At 37.3% G+C, this 22,856-nt stretch overlaps 1 protein-coding gene across 1 annotated transcript; it reads left to right on the top strand.

Moving 5' to 3' along the window:
• The first annotated feature begins 3,286 nt into the window (after positions 1-3,286).
• On the top strand, positions 3,287-5,882 carry LOC149266469 (uncharacterized). The gene is made up of 2 exons (XM_089408317.1): positions 3,287-5,636; positions 5,812-5,882. Exons 1-2 carry the CDS (start codon positions 3,287-3,289, stop codon positions 5,880-5,882), a joined length of 2,421 nt encoding a protein of 806 aa, XP_089264443.1.
• Positions 5,883-22,856: the final 16,974 nt, after the last annotated feature.

The raw sequence follows: 22,856 nt of genomic DNA, 5'->3' as shown, positions 1-22,856 counted from the left end.
TAACTCAAGAGCCCTTTCTCATGCTCAGTCTCATACTGGAGGTCTGGAAGATGTGGTTTTCGGCAAGGGCTCAAAAAATTGGTACTGGCATAGCTCGGTTGAAGGGCTTAAATCGGACCTAAGGCCGGATATAGAAGGCAGGCCGCCGGCTATATCCAGAACATCTATAGCAAGGATTGGGGCAAACCCTAGAGCATTTCCGGAGACAGAGAAAGAGGGAAGTAAAGCGGAGAAGGGTTGTAGGAAGGATGATCCGGGAAAAAGCAGAAAGGCAGTTAGTAGGGGAGGGTGGTGAAGAAGGAGTGGACGAAGGAGCAGGGCTCAGGAGTGTTGTGGGAGCTATTGAGGCTGAGATCCCCTCAGGATCTGAGTTTGCAGGCAAGAAGGACTTCTCGCAGCAAACAGAAGAGGCAGATGGGGGGGCTGATGGTAAAGGAAGGGAAGAGGCTCTTGGCGATAGGCAGGCTGGAGAAAAGCGGAAGAAACAGAAACTAATCAAAAAAGGAAAAGAAGCAAATCTTGTCTTGGGAGTGGATGTCCAAATTGAGGAAGCTATGGAAGTGGTGGAGAGCACATTGGTCGGACGAGCTAGAGGGAAGAACTTTTCGGCCCAATTCATCCAGAAATGGGCAGATCAGCAATGGCAGGCGGCCCTAGGAAATTCTTTCAAAGTCTCGGTTCTAGTAAAAGGATGGTTCATGATTCAGTTCGATAAGAAGGATATGGCGGAATGGGTGTTGGCGAAAAATTGGGCCTTTGGGAATCGGCTGATTCTCTTCAGGCGATGGACACCGTTGTTTGACGCGCAGCGAGAGAAGGTAGACTCATTCCCAGTTTGGGTACGCGCTCCTGGGTTACCGCCATTTCTATGGGTTGAGTCAGTTTTCAGGTCTATTGGTAACACGCTTGGCTCCTATCTGGAAGCTGATATGTCCTTCATCGAAACAAGGAACAAAGCCATGGCCCGGATACTGGTAAATCTTAACCCTGGAGAAGGACTTCCAGAAAATATAAAAATTCACTATAAAGACCTTGTTTTCAATCAGCCTTTGGACTACGAACACCTGCCTTTCAGGTGTCATAGGTGCCATGAGTATGGACACCTGGCAAGGGACTGTCCTTTGGGTTTTCGTCGCAGAAGAAAGCAGAAAAAAGATGAAGCAGAGGTCAGATCAGTAGGAGAAGAAATAATCCCCAGACCCGAGGTGGCTCAAGTGGAGGATGCCATGGAGGTGGAAAGAATCGAGGAAAAGAGGGCTCCGATAGAGGCACATCAGACCATGCGCCAGGAAGTTGGAGAAGGAGCTCCTACTGTTTCAAGCAAAGGTGATCTGGAAGTTACAAGAGAAGTTCATGAAGGTTCCCCTAAAGGTTCGATGGGTGCACATCTAGACTTTTTTCCTTCTATGCATCCTCCAAATGAAGTAAATGAAGCATGCTTTAATTCAAATTTCCATAGTCATGCATCTATAGAACAAGCGCGGGTTGAATCCATCATTGCATCTATCCCCAAAATCAATCTGAACTGTGAAGGGTTTGAAAATGATATCGGTGAAATTAAAATTCCTGTTTCTAAACCTGAATGTCATTATAACTTGCGCTCCCTTGACAAAAGACCGGCGTCTGGAGGCCCAATCAGAGGCATAGGCATGGATGTTCCTCAGACCTCTAGGAAGAAGTCAAGGGGGCGAAAGTCTTTTTTGTCCAAGGCTCAAGTGAAAGCAAAATTTGACGTGGAGGATGGTAAACAACTATCAATTCCTGGGGTGCTTAGAGTGGCGAAACCCTGTGGGGAGGTGTCAAAATGATCTGCCTTTCTTGGAATTGTAGGGGTTTAGCCAGTAAACCCAAAAAACTGGCTTTGAAGGAGTTGGTACAGCGCTATAACCCTGATCTACTCATGCTGCAGGAGACCTTAGGCATGAGTTCAGAAGTGGTGTCCTCTTTATGTTCCATCTTCCCGGGGTGGCAGTTCCAAGCATTGGACTCAAATGGTCACTCAGGAGGCTTGGCTTTAGGTTTCAGGGAAGGAAGAATGAAACTCATAAATTCGTGGGGGATGAATCACGGTTTAGGGATGGAAGCTTTGAGCCCTGAATTTGAGGTCCCCCTGTCTATCTTAAATATATACGGGCCATGCCAGGAGAGGGTCTCGTTTTGGAACAACCTCCTGGCTAAATCTATGATGAGAAATCAAAATCTGGTGGTAGGAGGAGACCTGAACTTCTCCATTGGGAGTGCAGAAATGTGGGGTCCCTCAGCCAGAGAAGACCACTTATCGGACTTCTTTCTAAATGCCCTTGCTACGCATAATCTGATTGATGCAAATCTGTTAAAACTAAAACCTACTTGGAGAAATCGTAGAACTGGTGAAGCTCGAGTCGCAAAAAGATTGGACAGGTTTCTGCTAAGCGAAGATCTAGTCTCCAGAATACTGGTGTTCCGACAGTGGATAGGAGAGGGGGGGAACTCGGATCATTTCCCAATTCTGCTTGAGCTTTCCAAGCCTCCCTTTAAACCGGCAGCACCCTTTAAATTCAATGCAGCATGGATGCAGGAGGAGTCATTCAGACAGCTCTTTAATGAAACTTGGCAACACCCAGGCAGGGATGCATTGGAAGATAAGAGCTTCCTCTTCATGGAAAATCTGAAAAGGATGAAGAAGGCCACTCTGGATTGGGCTAAGGAGAGGAAGAAGAAGCAAAACGAAGCCTTACTCAGCATCAATCTGGAACTTGGGGAATTAGAAAATCCTGACTCAAATGCCTATGACTCTCAGGAATCGAAGAACAGGATACTGTCGTTGGAAAAACAGAGAAGTCAAATTCTTTTGGACAGAGAAGAAGAATGGAGGTTGAAAAGCAGGGTGATCTGGTTGATGGATCGAGATGAAAACACAAAATTATTTCACAACTATGCGAAAGGAAGGAAGATAATGAATACTATCTGGAAGCTAAAAGACGAAGAAGGCAGAGAGGCAAATACTTTTGAATCTCTCTCGAGCATGGGGAGGAACCATTTTCAGAGTCTTTTTTCTGAACAGAGAGAGCCTACATTAGCAGAGGTCATCAAAACAGCCCAATGCTTCCCTCGATATGTGGAGGAGGAAGAAGCTGAGGGCTTACAGGGGGAAGTCACACTTGAAGAAGTGGAGAACGTTATAAAATCTATGGCCAAAGATAAAAGTCCTGGGCCTGACGGGTGGCCTATAGAATTTTTTCAGCATTTCTTCGATTAGATTGGCTCAGAACTAACGGAGGTGGTCGAGGAGTCCAGAAGGAAAGGTATGGTATATGCGCCTCTTAACTCAACCTTTATAGCCCTTATTCCCAAGAAAGAAGACCCTGAGTCGTTTGAAGACTTCAGACCCATTTCACTCTGCAACAGCATTTATAAAATTATAGCTAAGACGATAGTTGTTCACTTAAAACCAATTCTGTCCAGATGCATCTCAAGCGAACAGTTTGGGTTTCTGGATGGGCGCCAAATTCATGAAGCTATAGGAGTGGCTCAGGAGACAATTCATAGCGTGAAACTGATGAAAAAGAAAGGGGCAGTGGTGAAAATCGACCTGTCAAAAGCATACGACAGAATCAGTTGGATCTATCTCCGAATGCTGCTAACCCATCTGGGGTTCAAAATTGATTTTATCAATTGGATTATGGGATGTATCACCAGTGTCAGCTTTGTGGTGCTTATTAATGGGGCAGCCTCTCCGTTTTTCAAAGGGAAAAGAGGGTTAAGACAAGGCTGCCCCTTGTCCCCATTGCTCTTCCTACTGGTTGCAGAAGGGCTGAGCCAGCTATTTCTAAAAGCCAAAAGGGAAGGAACAATAAAATGTCTGGAGGTGGCTGTCAATCTATTCATTTCGCATCTTCTATTTGTTGACGATATACTACTCTTCAGTAATGGAAGCCTGTCAGAAATGAAAGAGATAAAGAAGATCCTGGAGCTCATGAAAGCAACAGGGATGCAAGTAAATTATAGGAAATCGCAGCTCATGCTGGAAGGTTTTAATAGACAGGAGATAAGTCAAATTACTTCTGTCCTTCCTTTAGAGGTTCTTAAGTTTGGGGACCCTTTCAAATATCTGGGGTTCTGGCTGAAACCGGACAACTATAGGAAGCAGGACTGGAATTGGTTGGTAGCGAAGATTGAAGCCAGGATTTCTCATTGGAGCTTTAAGTGGCTTTCTAGAGTAGGAAGGTTAACTTTAATTAAATCAGTCCTTCAAGCAATACCGGTTTACTGGGTTGCACTGACCTGGGTGCCCAAGGGTATTCTGGAGAAGATAAGAAGAATCTGCAACAGATTTCTATGGGCGGGATCTAAGGAAGAGTCAGTGCTTCCCTGGATTGCCTGGGAAAAAGTGGCAAGACCAAAAGAATGGGGAGGGTGGGGAATAAAAGACATCACTGCTTTTGGATCCTCTCTGGCAGCAAAATCAGGGTGGAGAATCATCAAAATGGAAAACCTCTGGACAAAAGTGGTGAAACGGAAGTACATTGACCCCACTCCTCTGGAGGACTGGATAAGGAATCCAGAAAAGAAAGGAGGAAGTGTGTCGATAATCTGGAAGGCGACTACCGATGCTTTCAAAATTATTGAACAAGGTTTGTCATGGCAGGTCGGAAATGGGGAAAACATTCGAATCGGAAGGGACCCCTGGGTGGGCTATAACGAGAACTATGTTATTCCCCCTGGCCTGATTAGACACCTTGAATCCAAAGGAATCTTGTACCTTAATCAGGTGGAGAAGATCGGTCACTCAACCATATGGGGACAAGCTTGGAAGTTAGGGGAGGAGTTGGAGCTTCATCCCCATTGGTGGAACGATTGGAAGGTCTACATTCAAGAACTTTCTAGATCAAATGTAAGGTTTAAGGACAAACCAGATCAGCTGGTATGGGCTCATGCTAAGTCTGGAAGCTATTCCCCTAAATTTGGATATAAGTTCCTCATGAGAAAAAAAGGATGGGGAGATCCAGAATGGTGGGCAAAATCGATATGGAAGTTAAAATGCCCTGCCAAAGCAAAACTATTATTCTGGTGTATTTTGAAAGGGAAAGTCCCTACATGGGACATTCTGCAATCCAGATTTAAACAAGGGCCGGGAAGATGCCCAATGTGCAAAAATGACTCAGAATCTATAGCGCACTTGTTTATTGGTTGTCCTGTAGTCAAGAAAGTATGGTTGGAGGTGGAGAAGCTTATTCATATGCCAATAGTCTGGGAAGGGGACAATACCGTTGAAGCATGGCACAAATGGTGGCACCAAAACTCAATACGAAAATTAAGGAATATGCCTCCTATTATATGTTGGGGCATTTGGATTGCAAGGAACAGATGCATTTTTCAGGACAAGGAAACCACTGTTGAATCAATTGCCGTGCAGGTTTCATCAATTTATTCAAATATCCCGGATTCAGAGGAAGAAAGGACGCCCAGACAGGTTGAAGAAGAACAAATCAAGGATGGAGTGCCATGGGCATACTTTGATGGAGCCTCACAAAACAACAAAGCTGGAGCAGGTTTAATTATTCACATAAACGGAAGCCATTCCCTAAAAGCTTCCATAGGATTGGGTAGTGGCTCCAATAATTTTGCAGAATTATCTGCTCTTAAGCTTCTGCTATGTTGGCTGATACACAGGAACATCTTCACAGTTCAGATTTTTAGGGATTCATTAAATGTTATTAAATGGATAAATGGTCAAAGCAGTTGTCATAATTATATCTTGGTTCCTTTATTAGAAGAAATACAACATTTAAAATTATCTTTTAATGCTTTTTCCATTCATCATATCTACAGGGAATGAAATGACTCTGCAGACAAGCTTTCTAAAGAAGGTCTTCAACAAGTTCTGGGCAGCTGGAGAATAGTGGAGGAAAACAATGGAGAAGTCCACCTTTCAGATCAGCCTCCTTATTATCAGATTGCATAATCATGGCATATAGCTGAACTGGTCATACTGTTTTTCTTTTTTGAACATAGCTGAAAAGTTTTGTCATCTGAAAAATCTGTTTAAAGTCTTTTTGTCTGTACAATCTTTTTCGTCTTGGGCTGTTTTCCTTGATAAAGGAAGCCCGGGAAAAGATGCCAGACACTGTTTTTGTTATCAAACATAAGGAACTGTTGGTTCTTTTTTGACAATGCTGAGAAAGGGAGCTGTTTTTCCTCTTTTGAGGAGGCTCTGCTCAAGCTCTGAATAGCTTTCTAGCAGAATTATATGATGTATTACAGCTAAATGGAAGTTGTGGCATGTATATGTAACTTTTTTTAATAAAAAGTTCGTTTTTTTTTTTTTTTTTTTTTTGCCCGGAAAAAACATCGACTCCTTTTTTTAAGGATTGTTTTGGACACTTTAAATTTTCTTATTCATTAAGTATGGATATTTTTTTAGAATGATGGTGATTTTCATCCTTATTTTGAAAAACTTTGATGCAATATCAATTTTCTTTCTTTATTTCATTTTTGGTTGTTATTTTTTTACCGAGGGCATATTTTTTAACACAAAGAAATAACGGATCTTGCATATGGATATAATTAAAATGAATGTATCTTAGGATTATTTTTTTCGGTAAAAAATAATATGTTAAATTAATGATTTTATGGAAAAAAATAGGAAAAAAAAAAGAAAAAATAGAAAATTTGAAGTAAAAAAAAAAACAAAAATCAAAGTTAAAAAAAAATAAATCAAATTTAACAAAAAAAAAATCAAAACAAAAATAAAGTGTTAAAAAATTCAAAAATTTGAAAATAAACCAAACAAATTAAAAATAAAAACAAAAACAAAACAAAACAAACAAAAAATGGAAAATAAATAAATACAAAATTAAAACATTATAAACCAGTTAAAATCAAAATTTATTTGGAAGAAAAGCAAATTTGAAAAAAAAACAAATCTTTTCTAAAAAATATTAAAATAAAAAATAAACATTACTAAAAATTTTACAATAAATTTAAAATATATATTAAAAAATTACATTAAAAATAAAAAAAAACATTAAAAATAAAAACATAAAGGCAACCAACCAGGTCGCCACATCCTTTCCATAGCCTATCAACGCTAAGCAGGTATGTACAGGAACCTATGCATCTGCCTTCTTCACCGCCACGTTTTTTTTCCCCGGTTGAAAGCTGTCCTTATCTGAGTGACCATGCATGTCCACTACCTGACGTGTCTCATTCCATCGCCATCTATCAGTAGCCGAGTCTAGAACCATTCATGCTAATCCTTAGGATGACACGTTCTTTCCGTCTTCCCACTGGACTCGTGCCATTATAAATCTTGTTCTGTGGTAGGGGAGTAAAGTTTTGGACAGTTTATCCCCTTCTCCCCTGAGCGCCCGGGCGCAGGGTTGAGTTTTCTTTTCACTCATCAGCTGGCGGTTCATCGTTTTTTCTCTCTTCCACTCTTTCTCTCGATGTTTTTTTTTACCTGCTCTGGCTCGTTTTGGCTGGTTTCGGTTTTGTTGGAGGATAAAAGCCGCCCTCCCCTCTGCATGCGCTTGGTTAAAAAGGTCAGACTCTTTGTTTTTCCTTCCGTTTGTTTTTCTGTCTCTGTTTAAGCTAAAGGGAGTTAGTTTCTTTTTTACGCTGAATTACAAGAATTTTCACATTCTCAGTGAGTTTTTTTATAGACTGAAAACCTCTTCTGCTCTAATGCTTTAAAAATATAGAAATTGGAAGAGAGTTTGAGTTATAAATTGGCATTTGTAAGCTCTTTGCTCAGGGTCTGGTTTATTCAGCATGTTTTAAGTTACTCTCAGGGTGTGGCTTTTATTCAGAAATGTTTTGGGTAATCATACAAAATTTGAAGAAGTTCGTAGTGATTTACAAACCCTGTTCAGATTTTCGAATTAAGATAGGAGCTTGGTGGTGTATTTTTGAAATATATTGTTGCTGCTTTGTTTTCCAAGATCAATCATCCAGTTAACAACTTGTAAGGAACATAAAGTCTATCTGCAAGTCTTGGTAGAATTCTTGATAGGGGTTCTCGCCTGAACTCATGAGCTTTCCACTGAACTTTTGCCCAACAAACTGTCACCCTGGTTTCTGGGCTGGAAAACCATCTTTCGGGACCGGAAACTAAAAGTCCAAAACCGGTATCTAAAAAATCGCAAAGCATGGTTTTTTCAAAATTCATAGAGATCTGCGAAAGGTACCCAAGGTGACGTGTCCCGTACATATGGGAAAAAAGAATTTAGGTTTATCCCATTCTTGTCATATCGCCTATATGGGTGTCGTAAGCCTTAGTTATTACTCCTGGACATCTGGCTTCATATGTTTCCGAGCCCCCATTGGAAAGTGAGACCATCCTTCCCGAGTCTTCCTGGCACCAGAACCTCTGTCAGAAGAGCCTTAAATTCCCTCATTTGGCATTACTCCATCCAGGTCTTATGTTCAGAATGGTCAGTTGATTATTCATTCCTGGTACAAAATCCTGATTTGGAAATCTATCCCTTAGTCAATATCCCCGAACAACTAGCTTCTCTCCTTCCTGAGTCTTCATGTTGCCAGTACCTTTTGTCAGAAGAGTATTAAGTGCTCTCTCTTGGCATTACATGATCCGGGTTGTATGTACAGGTTTCTGCCAACTACTCATTTACTTCGAGTAAGAGACCTCGATCTGGAAATCTACATAGGACATAAAGTACCATTTATTTTTAGACAGAGGGTAAATTTTGGAGGCGTATGGAGGGTGGGTCTGATGCTTCGGCCACGGAGGCCATGGTACTGGCAGCAATACAAGCTGAGAAGGAACGGGGAGGTGCCACGTTATCTGGAGGATGGCAATGAGGGAAAAAAAATGTGTGTTTCAACAGAAGAACAAGGTCATGCATGAACACGCAAGCCGCTACAACAAGGCGCACAATCCTGTCAAAACCACTCCCCCGCCTGCTGCAATAAAACTGGACAGCGTCCACTTGATTGAGCGTATAGAAAGCCTACAGGAACTTGCTTTAGTGGGCAGGTGGCATTTTCCAGACATGGATGATGCCACGATGAGAAAATGGCTTGAGGTTCAGTGGAAACCATTGATTGGTTATCTTCCCATTGTTTCAAATCTCATGAAGGAGTGGTACTGCTTTCACTTCTTAAGCGCCAGTGATGTAGAAACCATTCTAATGTGCCCCTGGGTTCATAAAAAGAGTTTCCTTACTCTCCATAGATAGTACATTGGGTATAACCCTTTGAAAAACACCCCTTCGAATAACTTGATTTGGGTCAAACTCCCAAACCTTCCCCTGGAGATGTGGTCTAAGGAGACTCTAGCTGAGATAGGTAATTCCATTGGAAGATTTATCTATGTTGACCCAAGGTGCTTGGGGGAGAAAGACAAGCGAATAGCGTGGATTCTTATTGAAAAGGCCTACAGGGGAGGATTTCCCGACCACATTGAGATTGCTTCGCGGGACTTAAAAATAAATCAAAGACTGGATTTCTGGGGCATCCCTTTCAGATGCTCTGCATGCCACAGGACAGGCCACCTTATTAAAAATTGCTCTCGGCGCCCGAATCTAAAAAGCAGATTGTTTCATCAAAATATCCGGGTAATTTCACCCCTGTCCTCTGAAAAGGAGAAGTTTTCTCCTACAGCCAGTTTGTCTCCAACGGATATTGATGTTGTGCAAGAAAAATTGGAAAACAGTTTCAATCAATCTCCTCAGTATTTCTCTCAAGACCTCTCACAGGGCATCGGTACCAGGCCTGAAAGCTCGTCTAGGACTGGATGCAATACTGATAATAAGATTCAATCTTTTCTATGCAAGCCTCCCCCGGAACCGAATGATGAAAAAGCAATACCTTCTCCCCCCCGATCATGCAGCCCTTCAAGGACTTTACAGTGGGCTCCCAAACCATCCTCATTTCATCATCCTCGCCGACGCCCAGGAAAATCCCATCATCGAAAGGCAAAGAACCGATGGTATCTGCCACCCCTCTCAATTCCCCTGTCTCATCACCAACAAATTTGTATGACAGCGACTTAGATTTTCTTTTAAGCAAGAAGTCTCTGGAGTTGGAACCCTTAACCATCCATAAACCGAGAAAACCTACACCTCCCCTCATTAGCCCGAATTTTGCAAAAAGTATAATAGTGAGAAAGAAAGTCAAAGGAGGTAGTAGACATTTTAGAGGGTCGTCAAAGGATGCAGACAGAGGTATGAGAAACCTATCTCTTGTAAACATTCCCATCTTTGACATGTCAGAAATACAGCCTCTTAGAGCAAGCGTGGCTGAAAAAACTCCCAAATGACCTTCGTCATTTCTATGAATATAAGAGGTCTGGGGGCAGACCTCAAATTTTTGGCGCTAAAGAATTTATTCCACTCAGCTCAGCCAAAAATTATTCTAATTCAAGAAACTATGCATAGCAAGCATGTGTCCATCTCCTACTTTAGGAAAATGTTTCCCTCATGGCATCTGGTAGCCTCGGAAGCTAAGGGTCTTTCGGGAGGGCTGGCGGTTTTATGGGACCCTGTCTGGATCAGAGCCAAAGCTTATAAGTGCTTTGCGGGCATTCTAATCTCAGCATCTATCAGAGGAAGAAACTGTCCCATTAACATCCTGAATATCTATGCCCCTTATAAGAACAGGATTCCTTTCTGGGAAAAATTATTTGCCTCAGAAATTTTTGATATTGATTCATTGATGATTGCAGGAGATCTCAACGTAACTCTAAGCTCAGAGGAACGATGGGGAAATTGCAGGAAGAGAGACCCGCTTGTTGATCGCATTAAGTATGAACTCTTGCACAAGAATCTCGTGGATATAATTCCATCGAAAATGATGCCTACATGGGACAATGGAAGAATAGAGAAGGTGTACATTGCAAAGAGGATTGATAGGTTTATTGTACATATTAGCATTATTGATAAAATGGGCATGCCTTACTCATCCATTGAGAACGTTTTCATTTCTGACCATAGACCGATTTATCTTGGCTGGAGGGAAAAGGGCTTTAAGAGTGGGTATCCATTTAAATTTAATAGATTATGTTTGGAAGAGCCAGATTTCAATGAAGTCATATCAAATACATGGAAGGAATTATCTGCAAAAGATATGATACCCCCGTTTATGACCTTCAGAGACAAATTATCCTCTATAAGAAAGGTAGTAAAAGAATGGAAAATTAAAAAAAGACTGGTGGACAGATTGGCCCTTAAAGAAATTCAGAAGGAATTGAACTGTATATCCAAAGCACTGGACGCTAACTCACTTCCTTTTAGCATGAGATGTCGCATAAAAGAGCTTGAAAGGAAAAAACAACACTTGCTGAAGCAGGAAGAAGCTTATTGGAGACTCAAGAGTAGGGCGATCTGGCTCAAGGAAGGTGACAGGAACACAAAATTTTTCCACAAGTTTGCAAACTCCAGGCGTGAAAGAAATTCCATATGGAAAATCAATGATGGTCGGGGGGGCTTCCTCTTCTCACAACAAGAAATCACTAAGGAAGCTGTGAGGCATTTCAAAAACCAATATAAAAGAAGGGATGAGTGCAGATTTCAGGATATCTTATGGGGTATTGATCTGGTTCCACAAATGTTTGATGATGGAAAAAATGAATGCTTCTTTCAGCCCATAACAGAGGAAGAACTTTTAGGGGTTATGAAGGCTTTTAAGAAGGATAAATGTCCTGGCCCGGACGGCTGGACAATAGAATTCTTCATTCATTTCTTTGATATCATCAAACAAGATTTGTTGAGGATGGTTGAAGCAGCAAGAATCTCAGGCAGCATACATCAAATTACAACTTCCACTCAGATAGCTCTTATTCCAAAGAAAATGGAAGCGGTCTCCTTTCAAGATTATAGGCCGATTTCCTTATGCAATATAACGTTCAAAATCATCACAAAAATTATTGCGGAAAGGATTAAGGAGACCTTAGCCTGTTTTCTAACAAAGGATCAACATGCTTTTTTAAAGGGAAGAAATATTTTGGATGCCGTCGCAAATACTCAAGAAAGCCTGTTTACTATGCTCTCAAAAAAATCAGAAGCTGCCATTCTGAAAATTGATTTACAAAAAGCATATGATTGCTTAGATTGGGGGTTTATTAGATGCTTATTAGCTAAGATCGGCCTGAAATCAAATGCCATAAGCTGGATCATGGCATGCGTAGAGAACGTGAACTATGTTGTCATCATAAATGGGATTCCTTCTCCTTTTTTTCAAGCGGAAAGGGGGCTGCGTCAAGGGTGCCCCCTCTCTCCTCTTCTGTTTATCCTTGCAATGAACTCTTTAAGCCTTCATATTAATAGGGAAGTCTCTGAAAACAGGTGCAGGCCGGTGAAAATCTGCAGGAACAACTACATCTCACACAATTTGTTTGTCGACGATGTGCTCATTTTTGCAATGCTTTGCAGGCTCTCGTGGATATGTCTCAATGACATTCTAAATAGGTTCCAAAGCGCTACTAGATTACAAATAAACAAGTCTAAATCTATCCTATTCCACAATGACGTCAATATGGAAACAATGATATGGATTTCTGGGCTGTTTGGGGTAGAGATGAGGTCAATCAAGGATGGTGTTAAATATTTGGGTTTTCAGCTAAAGGCTAAAGGTTACTCTAAAATGGATTGGAAATGGCTAATTGATAGATACTATAAAAAGATATCTGCCTAGGAATACAAGTGTCTATCATTGGCAGGAAGGATAATTCTAACACAAGTAGTTTTAACGCAACTTGCCGTATACTGGGCACACATTTTTTATCTTCCTGCAAGTATAATCCAGAAAATGAACAGGATAACTGCAAATTTTATATGGGGTGGCAAATTTGAACAGAGAAAATATCATCTTACTAGCCTGGAGAAGATCTCAATGCCGAAGATCTCAGGAGGATGGGGATTATTGGATTTGAGAACTTTTGGGAAAGCACTCCTGTGCAAATCTCTGTGGAGAGGAATTTTTGGGGAAGGGCCTTGGAGCTTTACTATAAAAAAGAAATATATGAAAGGCAAAGACATGGAACACTGGTTCAGAATAGGAAGGATCGGAGCCAAGTATGGGTCAGCTATATGGCTCAATTTTCGCAAAATAGAGCAATATTTCCTAAAGAATCTGAATTGGAGCTTACAATCTGGCAGCAGAATCCTTATTGGTATAGATCCCATCATGTGCGGGCGAGAAAGTATAATCATTCCCGAAAGGCTTTTAATCTTTTTCCATACAAAAGGTTTTTTTACATGGGATAAGCTCATACAAGCATGGCAAGGTCCACTTCCTCTCTGGAAGGAAGCCATTGAACTAGGTATGTCAGAGTTCCTGGCAAGGCAATGGAACACTGTCAGGGATGTTTTGAGAAGCTGCAGTTTTCATAAGTCCAGGCCGGAAGATTACCTTATATGGAAGGCACCAAAAGCAAATTCTCAGGTGTGTGTAAAGGACATTTATAAAGATATGATTGGACAAAAGACCATGAACTCTGGTCCTATGTTTCCATCAGTTTTCTGGAAAACAGGATGCTCTCCCAAATTAATACTCTTCTCTTGGTTGGTGTTCCACAATAAAAATCTGTCCTGGGAAAATCTAAAAAAAAGAAAGTGGCACGGGCCGAGCAAATGCTTAATGTGTGAATCAGCCGAGGAAACCAACTATCATATGTTCTTCCAATGCCAATCTTTTCAGAAAATATGGCACGATCTGGCATTTTTATATGGTTTCCCTATTGTTTCTCATGCTTCTACGCACGCAGCTTTTGAGTGGTGGAGTGGGCAGAGAGAGTCATGGAGATCTATAATTATCATTGTCTTATGGTGTGCATGGAAGTGGAGGAACAACATAATTTTCAAAGAAATGAAAGTGCCTCTCAAGGATATCTTACAACAAATCATAACCATCTATGATTCCGTGCCGATAAAGCCACCCAAATTGAAAAGTGTCAACAGAAATGTACAGAAAGATTATCTCTCAAGGACCCCTAGAGCGTTTTTTGATGGTGCCGCACAACAAAATTCTTGTGGCTGCGGGGTTCATATTATAATGGACGAGAATCTTCAATATCTTATATCATGGAATGGAGGAAAGGGCATAAATAGCATGGCTGAGGCAAGGGCTCTAGCGGGTCTTCTTGCTTTCTGCATTTTTTTTTATATACAGTCCATTTCAATTTTTGGGGATTCCAAAATTATGATCGATCATGTCAAGGGAAAATGCCATATCAGGAGCTCACACCTTACAGGTTGGATGGACAGGATCATGTTTTACTGGGGACTAGTGAAAGAATGCTCCATTCAACACATCTACAGAGATCTAAACCAACAAGCGGACAGTCTGTCAAAGCAAGGTATTCATTTAGAAACAGGTACTTGGTCCATGAAGGTAATATTGGATGAGAAATCCTTTATCATTCAGGATTTCTCATTCCCTGGCGCTTAGTCACTTTTGGTCATCTCCAGATCTGCTTTTATTCCTCTTTTTGTATCTCCCTTCTTGTTTCTATCATCGTACTTGTATGGTATATAAAGGTTTCAACTATCTCTGGTATCATGGGTTCATATCTGAATCCGCATATGGATCATATAAACTTGCATCTGTTTTATGTGATGTGTTTCTGCTCAGATCGTTTTATTCCCTCATGGAGGGTCACATCCTCTAGTTTTTTGTTACAGGTTAAGACCTCCCCAGCTTCTAAAAGCTTGATATTTGTACTATCTGGAACCGTTATATAGTCTCAATATAATACAATTATGCTTTTTCTCTCTGAATATATATATATATATATATATATATATATATATATATATATATATATAGAAAAAATGATTAAAAATGATTTTTTTTAAGAGAAGGTGAGGGATTATGGCCGCCTTATCCCCTCTCGTGTATTTTTTTTCCATTTGTTTTAATATTTCTATTTTTTTATTATTTTTTAAATTTATTTTTTATTTATTTTATTTTTTAAATATTTTTTCTATATATTTTTTAATATAATTTATTTATATATGATTTAAATTATTTTTTAATATTGGGTTGTTTTTAATATTTTTGTAGAAGATTTCATGACATTGTATATAGGATTTTAATCTTGTATGATGTTTCGTGTAGACACTCCACCAATCATCATAATAAATGATGACAAGCAAGTATTAATGAGCCTTAAATAAATGATACCATATAATGAATAGTACCAATTATTCATTAGGTTTAAGTAATAAATTAATCAAAGTATTCGTTAGAGCTTTTCTTTCAGTCTCTAATCCCAAATCTACCCCCTACCTCCTCTTCACCTTCGCAAGGCCAAGTCTCTCTTCCCTATATCAAAGGAACCACTAATCTCATTTCGAAGGTCTTATCCAAAAGGAACTAAACCATTTTTAAACCACATAAAAATTTGATGCAGATGTTCTGATCAGCCAAAGATAATCCTGATCCCATGCTAAACTCACAGGTTTACCAGATTCCCTGTTCATGGGGGAGTCTTATATTGGTTAGACAAATCATCCTTTCAAAGCTCTCATTAAAGAGCATATAGCTAAGACCAACCATCTGCATCTATCAAAATTTTTCATTGTTGACCACTCTCTTAATTCGAAACAACTAATTTTGTTTTGACGAATCCAAAATCCTTGTCTTTACTACTCTCGAATCATTAGGGAATCTATCGAAATAAAAATTACCCTAATAACATCAATGGAGTATATGACTTTAAATTACGCTGATCTTGAAAACCTTCAATCAACTCGCTAATTAATAATTCCACTCCCCTATCCCCCTTCTATTTTTTCGTTGTTGTCTTTTTCTCAAAAAAAAATTCTCTCTCTTACAAATTTCTAATTTTCCAATTCTCCATTTTTTTCTTCTCTTTCTCACATCAATTTCTAATCTTCCAATTCTCCATTTCTCTCTTTCTCTCAAATCTTATTTCCTCTAATATATTTTTTCCTTTTTAACTTCTCATTAACCTTATTCCTCGTTACTCACTGCATATATTTTCATCCTTATTCTTATTTTAATTATTGTGGTTTTAGTTTATATATATTTATATTTAAAATTAATCTTATTCCTCATTCCTCACTGCATCTATTTTCATCCTTATTCGTGGTTTTAATTTATATGTATTTATATTTAAAATTAATCCTCTTAATTTATTAACATGTTTAAATATCTACAATTAAACTTCCTAATTTATTAAACTAGATATTCGTTTCTTTAATCAATAATTGTTTATTAGATTTCAATTCAAACCTTTTTGACTTGTCCTTTCTTTAACGAATACTTTGACTAATTTATTATTTAAATTTCTCATATTGATACTATCTTTTATTAAGGCTCATTACCACGGAAAGAGCTAACCAGCCATATATTGGGTATTTAATGCCCTCAGAGCAGCACGCGACTTAACGCGATAACACGGGAGCGGGCAAATTCGGCATTAAATAATATTTGCCCGCTCTCGTGTTATTGGGCTAAGTGGCGTGCTGCTCTAGGAAAGAGCTAACCAACCATATATTGGGTATTTAACGCCCTCAGAGCAGCACGTGACTTAACGCGATAACACGGGAGCGGGCAAATTCGACATTAAATAATATTTGCCCGCTCCCGTGTTATCGGGCTAAGTGGCGTGCTGCTCTGAGGGCATTAAATACCCAATATATGGCTGGTTAGCTCCAGCCCATTACCACCCGTTTGTCATCATTCTTCTTTCTCGTTCGTAATAATGGGTGTCTTGTCCGTAATAATGGGTGGAGTGTTTACTAGGACAAAATTAAAATCATGTACACACTTTCATCGAGAAATCCTCAACAAAATTAAATAATTGTGGAAATCCTTACTCTCTTATTTTTAATATGATTTAAATATTTTTTTAATTAAAAAAAAATATTTTTTAAATTGTTTTTTATTTTTTTATTTGTTTTTTTATATTTGATTTTTTTAATTATTTGATTTTTTAAATTTTTTTTTATTATTTTTGGGTTAATTTGCTTTTTATTTTCACTTTTATTTTTATCATTTTTTATTTTTTTATTTTCATATTTAAAAAAAATGTTATTTATTTATTTGTTTTTCATTTTTTTAAAATCTTGTTTATGTTTTAATTTATTTTTATTTACTTTTTATTTTTATTTTTTAGTTTTGTTTAGCTTTATTTTTGTAATCTTTTTAATTTTTGTTTTTTTTTTTTTTTTTTTTATCTATTTGTTTCTTATTTTACTCTTCTTTTCCTTTTTTATTTTATTTTCTTTTTCTTTTAGTTATTTCTCTTTTTTCTTTTTTCTTTTCTTTTTTTTTTACTTTCATTTTCTCTCTCTCTTTTTTGCTCAACTAGCAACCCTACCCATTATCTATCAATTTGATAATTGATTTTAAAGTTTTCATTACAATGGATCAATTATGCCCCTTCTCTCTTTCAATGTCATGGATTATTTTTAAGCTTTCATTGCAGTTGGTCAAGTTCACCCTCACCTTATGTCAATTTCATGGTTGATTTCTAAATTTTTGTTGCAATGTGCTTTAGGCTAATTTTTTTAAAAAGTTATACTCTGACCATTTAAAAAAGAAATTACTCTATAATTACTCTTTGATTTAGGTATTCATTTTAACATTTTTTTAGTCATGATATTTGGTTTTAAATGTCAAAATTTTAAAGTTTTTCGAAGTCATGATATTTATCTTTAATGTCATGGTTGAAAATTGTTGGAATTTTTAGGTTTTTTGGAGTTATGATATTTTATATTTAACATTATCGTTGAAAACTATTAGAATTTTAAGGTTTTTTTAGGGTCATTATATTTTTTTTAATGTCATTCCTAAAAATTGTTGGAATTTTAACAGAAAAAATAAAAAATAAAATGTGGCAACACTTTTTGATTTCAGGGTGATTTTTCATGTTTATTGCATAAAAAAACTATTTTAATGTCATTGTTAAAAAAATTAGATTTTTAACCTTCAAAAAATGGTGTTGATGCAATATCAACACTTTTCATCTTGAGGGTGTTTTTTCTTGTTTGTTGCACAAAAAATTTGGTTTTTAACATGGTTGTTAATTTTTTTTTGAATTCTAACCTTGAAAGAAAAACAATCAAAGAAACAAACACAAAAATCATTGATGCAACATCAACACTTTTCATTTTCGAGTTGTTTTTCATGTTTTTTGCGCAAATATAGGGGTTTTTTGGGCTAGAGTTCTTGTTTTAAGATTACAACTCTCGTGAAGTTGGTAACTCTGCTCCAACCATTTTATTCAAGAATGAAGAAATGTATAGGACACTTTTACTACTAACTTTAAGAGAATTCCACCACATTTATTTATTATATACTAGGTTTGGTGAAAATATAATAATATTTCCATGTCATCAAACATTTTTATTTTCGATAGATTCGTAACCTCCATAGATGTAATGGCTCTCATAAGACATTATTTGGTGTTTCTTTCAGTATGCATGTTTTACACATTTAATTCATGTGCAGTAATAAGCAACCTTGTCTTCTTTCCCTTAACCATAACCTTTAGTAAAAGTTAGTTAAACTTGTGTTTGCCTAAAACATTAAATGAAAGAATAAACATCCTTGAACATGCGACTCTCATGCTTTTTTATTTGTGTAATATTTGTAGATCCCATCAAATCTCTTACTATCTAGTTATATTATTTTTGGAGGTGAATTAATATTCTCAAAATCTTGAACTATTGAATATTTACATCTATCAATGCTAATCATTAGAGAAACATCTATGAGGGTGATCTTATCTATCCCTCCAAAACCATACAATATGACTTTCACAATGTTCTCTTCACTCCCCATTCCAATAATTCAATAACTTCTCTCAAGGTCCCATGAAGTCAATCTTTTGCAACAATATTAAACATCACTCCTAAAATAAAAGTTAAATATACCAATAATAACAATTCCTTACATTGTATAAATAATTAATTCAACAAGATATTCACCTACATGTTTCAGATAAGATATTCATTAAGACCTTATATTTCTACATCGCATTTGGATATAAATATGCTTGTACTTGACCTCTAATCCTTATATTTCTGCATCGCATTTGGATATAAATATGCTTGTACTTGACCTCTAATCCTTATATTTCTACACCGCACTTGGATATAAATATGCTTGTACTTGACCCCTAATCATTTTGCGGGTTCACCCAATGCTTCCTTGTTTACTGACATGAAGAAGAACTAGAAATCAAAGAATTAAATTATGCTAAAGCACCCATCACCCAATAAATGAACATAATATAAAAATAACCTATTCATCTTAAGCGATAAACCTCAACATCATTTCCATGTGTACAACCCAAGTTGTGGTAGTGCGTAGTGTAATAATAGAACCTCGAGAAACTACAACATTTTCCTTGGACGTCTTGATTTAGAAAATCTAGTGAGATGCTATTGTTTGCTGTTATCCCACACAGTGTTACAAGAACCCCCTCCTATCTCCTAGTCCTCAAATCATGCTTCGAGCAAGAGAGCCCTTGGGACCGTGCTTCCAAAATCTGGGAACATTCTCTGGACCTTTTGGAAATGCCCCCTACCAATTTGGGAACATGGAACTCTCAAGGATGCTCCCAAGGGACTGCTTGGACTTTCCCTAGATGCTTCCTAAGAACTCCATGGATGTTCCCTAATGGAAATGTTAAATTCTTAAAGTAAAAGTCAACTTTTACTTAAATTTTTAACATTACCATCAATTGTTTTAAGGTGTTTGAGAGTGATTCCAACCTTATCAAACATCATTTGGAGAAAATAGAATTTCATATCCCATTCAAAATTTAGTAGACTTAATAGTTTTAAGGATTGATGGGATTGCAACATTTCATTGGATTCTATCATGTATGAGGGTATGCCATTGGAATTTAATGCAGAGCATTAAGCCCTATATGTACCCCATTGTTGAGGGTGTTTATTTTTGAACTCCTTTGGCATGGTATTTGAAAAAATGTATGTATTACTCCAAAAAAAAAAAAAGACATGTTAAGCCTTTTCTACTATATAGGAATTATATTAGGATGTTTCATCAAAATTGAGTGGAGCCCATTAATGTACCTAGAGGATTGAGGTAATGGAAAATGATATAAAAGAGGAAAGGAATGAGGGATGATACTAAGGATGAGGATCTCGATATAATATATGGTAGAACATTGTTTTTTAAGGAGTAGTGGAACATGCATGGTAGTGCTACCCCACAACTACAACATTTGGCAACATGGGTGCTTTTATAATCGGTGAACACTTCTTTTATAGATAGGTGTTTAGAAACTAGCTTAGTTTATTGTTTTGGACCTTTTTTTCTTGATAATATGGTGTTTAGATGGCTTATTTCATAAACATAACTATTCGATCATGTTATTGTTGACAATTACTAGACAACCTATTTCATTTCATAAGTTAATAATCTACTTTCTATTATATTCTTAAATCTGTGTATGTTTGTTTAAAATTGTTAGAATATAGATTCTAGATGCTTAATGTTTGAATGATTAATCATTAATGCACTATGGATGTTGATTCTATCTTCATTGACATACAAATATGAATTTTTTTTGCATATTGCAACTAATATGCCATTTTAGATCTGTTTTTTTAATATAAATGCAATTATATAAGGGGAATTTTGGAAAATGATGCTCCCACTACAACTGCAAGCAACCTTGTCCCATGCCCAACTGTGATATGTTTGTTATCTACTCGTGGTTTCTTTAACCCTCCTCCTCACCTTCCTTCATAGTTTCTCTCCATGAATTTTCTTCTTAGTGGTTTTAGAGACAAGCTTCTAAAAGGGGATCTTGATAAAAATTGGAAAGTTGAGAACCAATAGAGGGCTTGGATCATTTTTAGGTTCTAAAGGAATTCGCTTGAGACTTAAGTAAAATAAAGGAACCCTTCTTGGAAGTGGTATATAAGGCCATCACAAAAAATCAAAAGATAGCTTTGACGGGATTTGATGTGCTTATAATGTCGATGAAAGAAAATATGTGTATTCGATGAATGTTGGGGAAAATTAGGAAATCTTGGCTAAGAAACTGAAGCCTGATTTGGGTGAAATAACTTCTAAATTTGAGGCAATGGGAGAATATTGACCCTATAGGGACTTGGAATGAATAAAAAAGGAGATCCACGTTATTTATAAGCCTTTGATGATTACTTTCATGATATGGATCAACCAAGAAAGAGGGAAACCTTAGGTGTTGTGCAATTATTTTTGGGAATCGGTGTTGAAGAGAAAAGATCATAGTTCTTTTACTTCAATCAACATCATAAACTTGTTTTAATTTACCTTTATTGATTTCTATTTTGTTTCAACTTTCTGAGAATTTACCTTCACCAATTGTTATCATTTGTCTAGGAATTAATGGAAGCATGCCATGTGCACTTTCTATCCTACTACATGATCTAGAATCCATGCTCAATGAATTCTTCCAGGAAGGAGTTGACAACCTAGATTTCAACGAGTTTACTGGCTTGCCTCGATCTATGGGAGAATTTTTTTCAGCTACAACACTCTGAATAAGAGAGTTGAATGTGTGAATTAAACCATTTAGATTGTAGGATGGACGAATTATTTTTATCCTTGAAAAGTGGTAATGCATATCCACCTCTTAGTGCACAGTGTATTATGTGCACAAATTGAATATGCAGTAGTATGTGTGAGGCCGAATTCATGATATTTTCATCATTTTTTGTAAAATCCAAGTTTGTCAAGTTTAAAGGCGAATGCATGTATTTTTATTGCATTACTTTTTTGTAAAGGTGAGTACTTTCAAACTCAACATTGGGAATTAGTAATATTTGGTAGTAGTTGTGAAGTTGTGATGTGATTCTCAGTAATGAATCCAAGTGGGAAACCCTAACGTTGATGTGCCTCAGAAAATAGATCAATCAATGAATGCTACAATCAATTGGAAAAGGAAGCAAAGGACAACCCATGCCTCTCGAATCCCATGTTTGAGGTCCAAATCCAAGAAATAGAGGGTTTAGTACGGTTAAATGGTCATTGCACAGAACTAATGAACAAAAATGAGATACATGTTGCTATCAAAGATAATGTGTGATAAAATATAATCCCATGTTTGACGTCTAGACACAATAAGTTTCAACTTGGTAGCTTCAATGTCCTTAGCTTTCCCATTAGTGATTTGGTTAACCCCAAACTCAATGTCTTCCAAATAAAATATATCATCCTATATACCGGCATTCAAAATGGTGTCCATGGAATTAGAGGATTCTTAGAAGTTTTTAAGGTAAATATTTGAGTTCTTCAAAGGAATCAAATAATTTTCTTTAGTCTTACAGATGAGAATTTTACGCCAAAACTTTCTAGGGTCTGACATAGACACCTTGGTAGAGAACTTGCTAATGGTAGCAGAGAGGGTTGTAATATAATTATGATAGATGTTTTCAATGTTAACGTTATAAGTTAAGTGGTGTAAATACCTATTTAAATTCTTTAAGAAGAGATCAATTTTACTCTTTCCAAAAATCATGTGACTTTGACTCTACCAATTCACATGGATGCGATTGTTTTGCATGGCAAAGTTTATTGTTAAGGTTAAAGTTTTATGAAAAGAGTTGGGCTCGTAGTCATTTAAGAGCTTAAAGTTTACAATTTGGTTGGAAATAGGGATATTAGATATCACATAATCCATGACACTATTTTCAAGCCCATGAATACAAGTAATTAAGATGGAGTTTGGCCACTTGATTACGGCATTGCAAATTATAAAGCCTTGCCAACTGCAAAGTTTGACTAAATCAATACCAACTAAATTCTCGATTAGGTCTTTAGAGATTATTTTGAATCTACTATCTAAATCAAGGTCCTAATCTAGCCAAAAAGGATTAGGGTTTGAATCATTACTTAGAATAATATCTTGGTTAGATGCAGTTCTA

The sequence above is a fragment of the Pinus tabuliformis genome, chromosome 6 (assembly GCF_031772625.1).
Source record: "Pinus tabuliformis cultivar Carrire ecotype Pingquan chromosome 6, CPIR1, whole genome shotgun sequence".
NCBI classification, from domain to species: domain Eukaryota; kingdom Viridiplantae; phylum Streptophyta; class Pinopsida; order Pinales; family Pinaceae; genus Pinus; species Pinus tabuliformis.
The sequence above is the reverse complement of the archived record's forward strand: the minus strand, read 5'-3'. Positions and strand labels throughout refer to the sequence as shown.

What these genes read in the sequence shown, in the direction of transcription:
- LOC149266469 (XM_089408317.1), top strand. Translation starts at nt 3,287, where the DNA reads ATGGTATATGCGCCTCTTAACTCAACCTTTATAGCCCTTATTCCCAAG. An exon ending in TGCTCTTAAGCTTCTGCTAT is followed by an intron (nt 5,637 to 5,811) that starts GTTGGCTGATAC and finishes TCATATCTACAG; the next exon opens with GGAATGAAATGACTCTGCAG.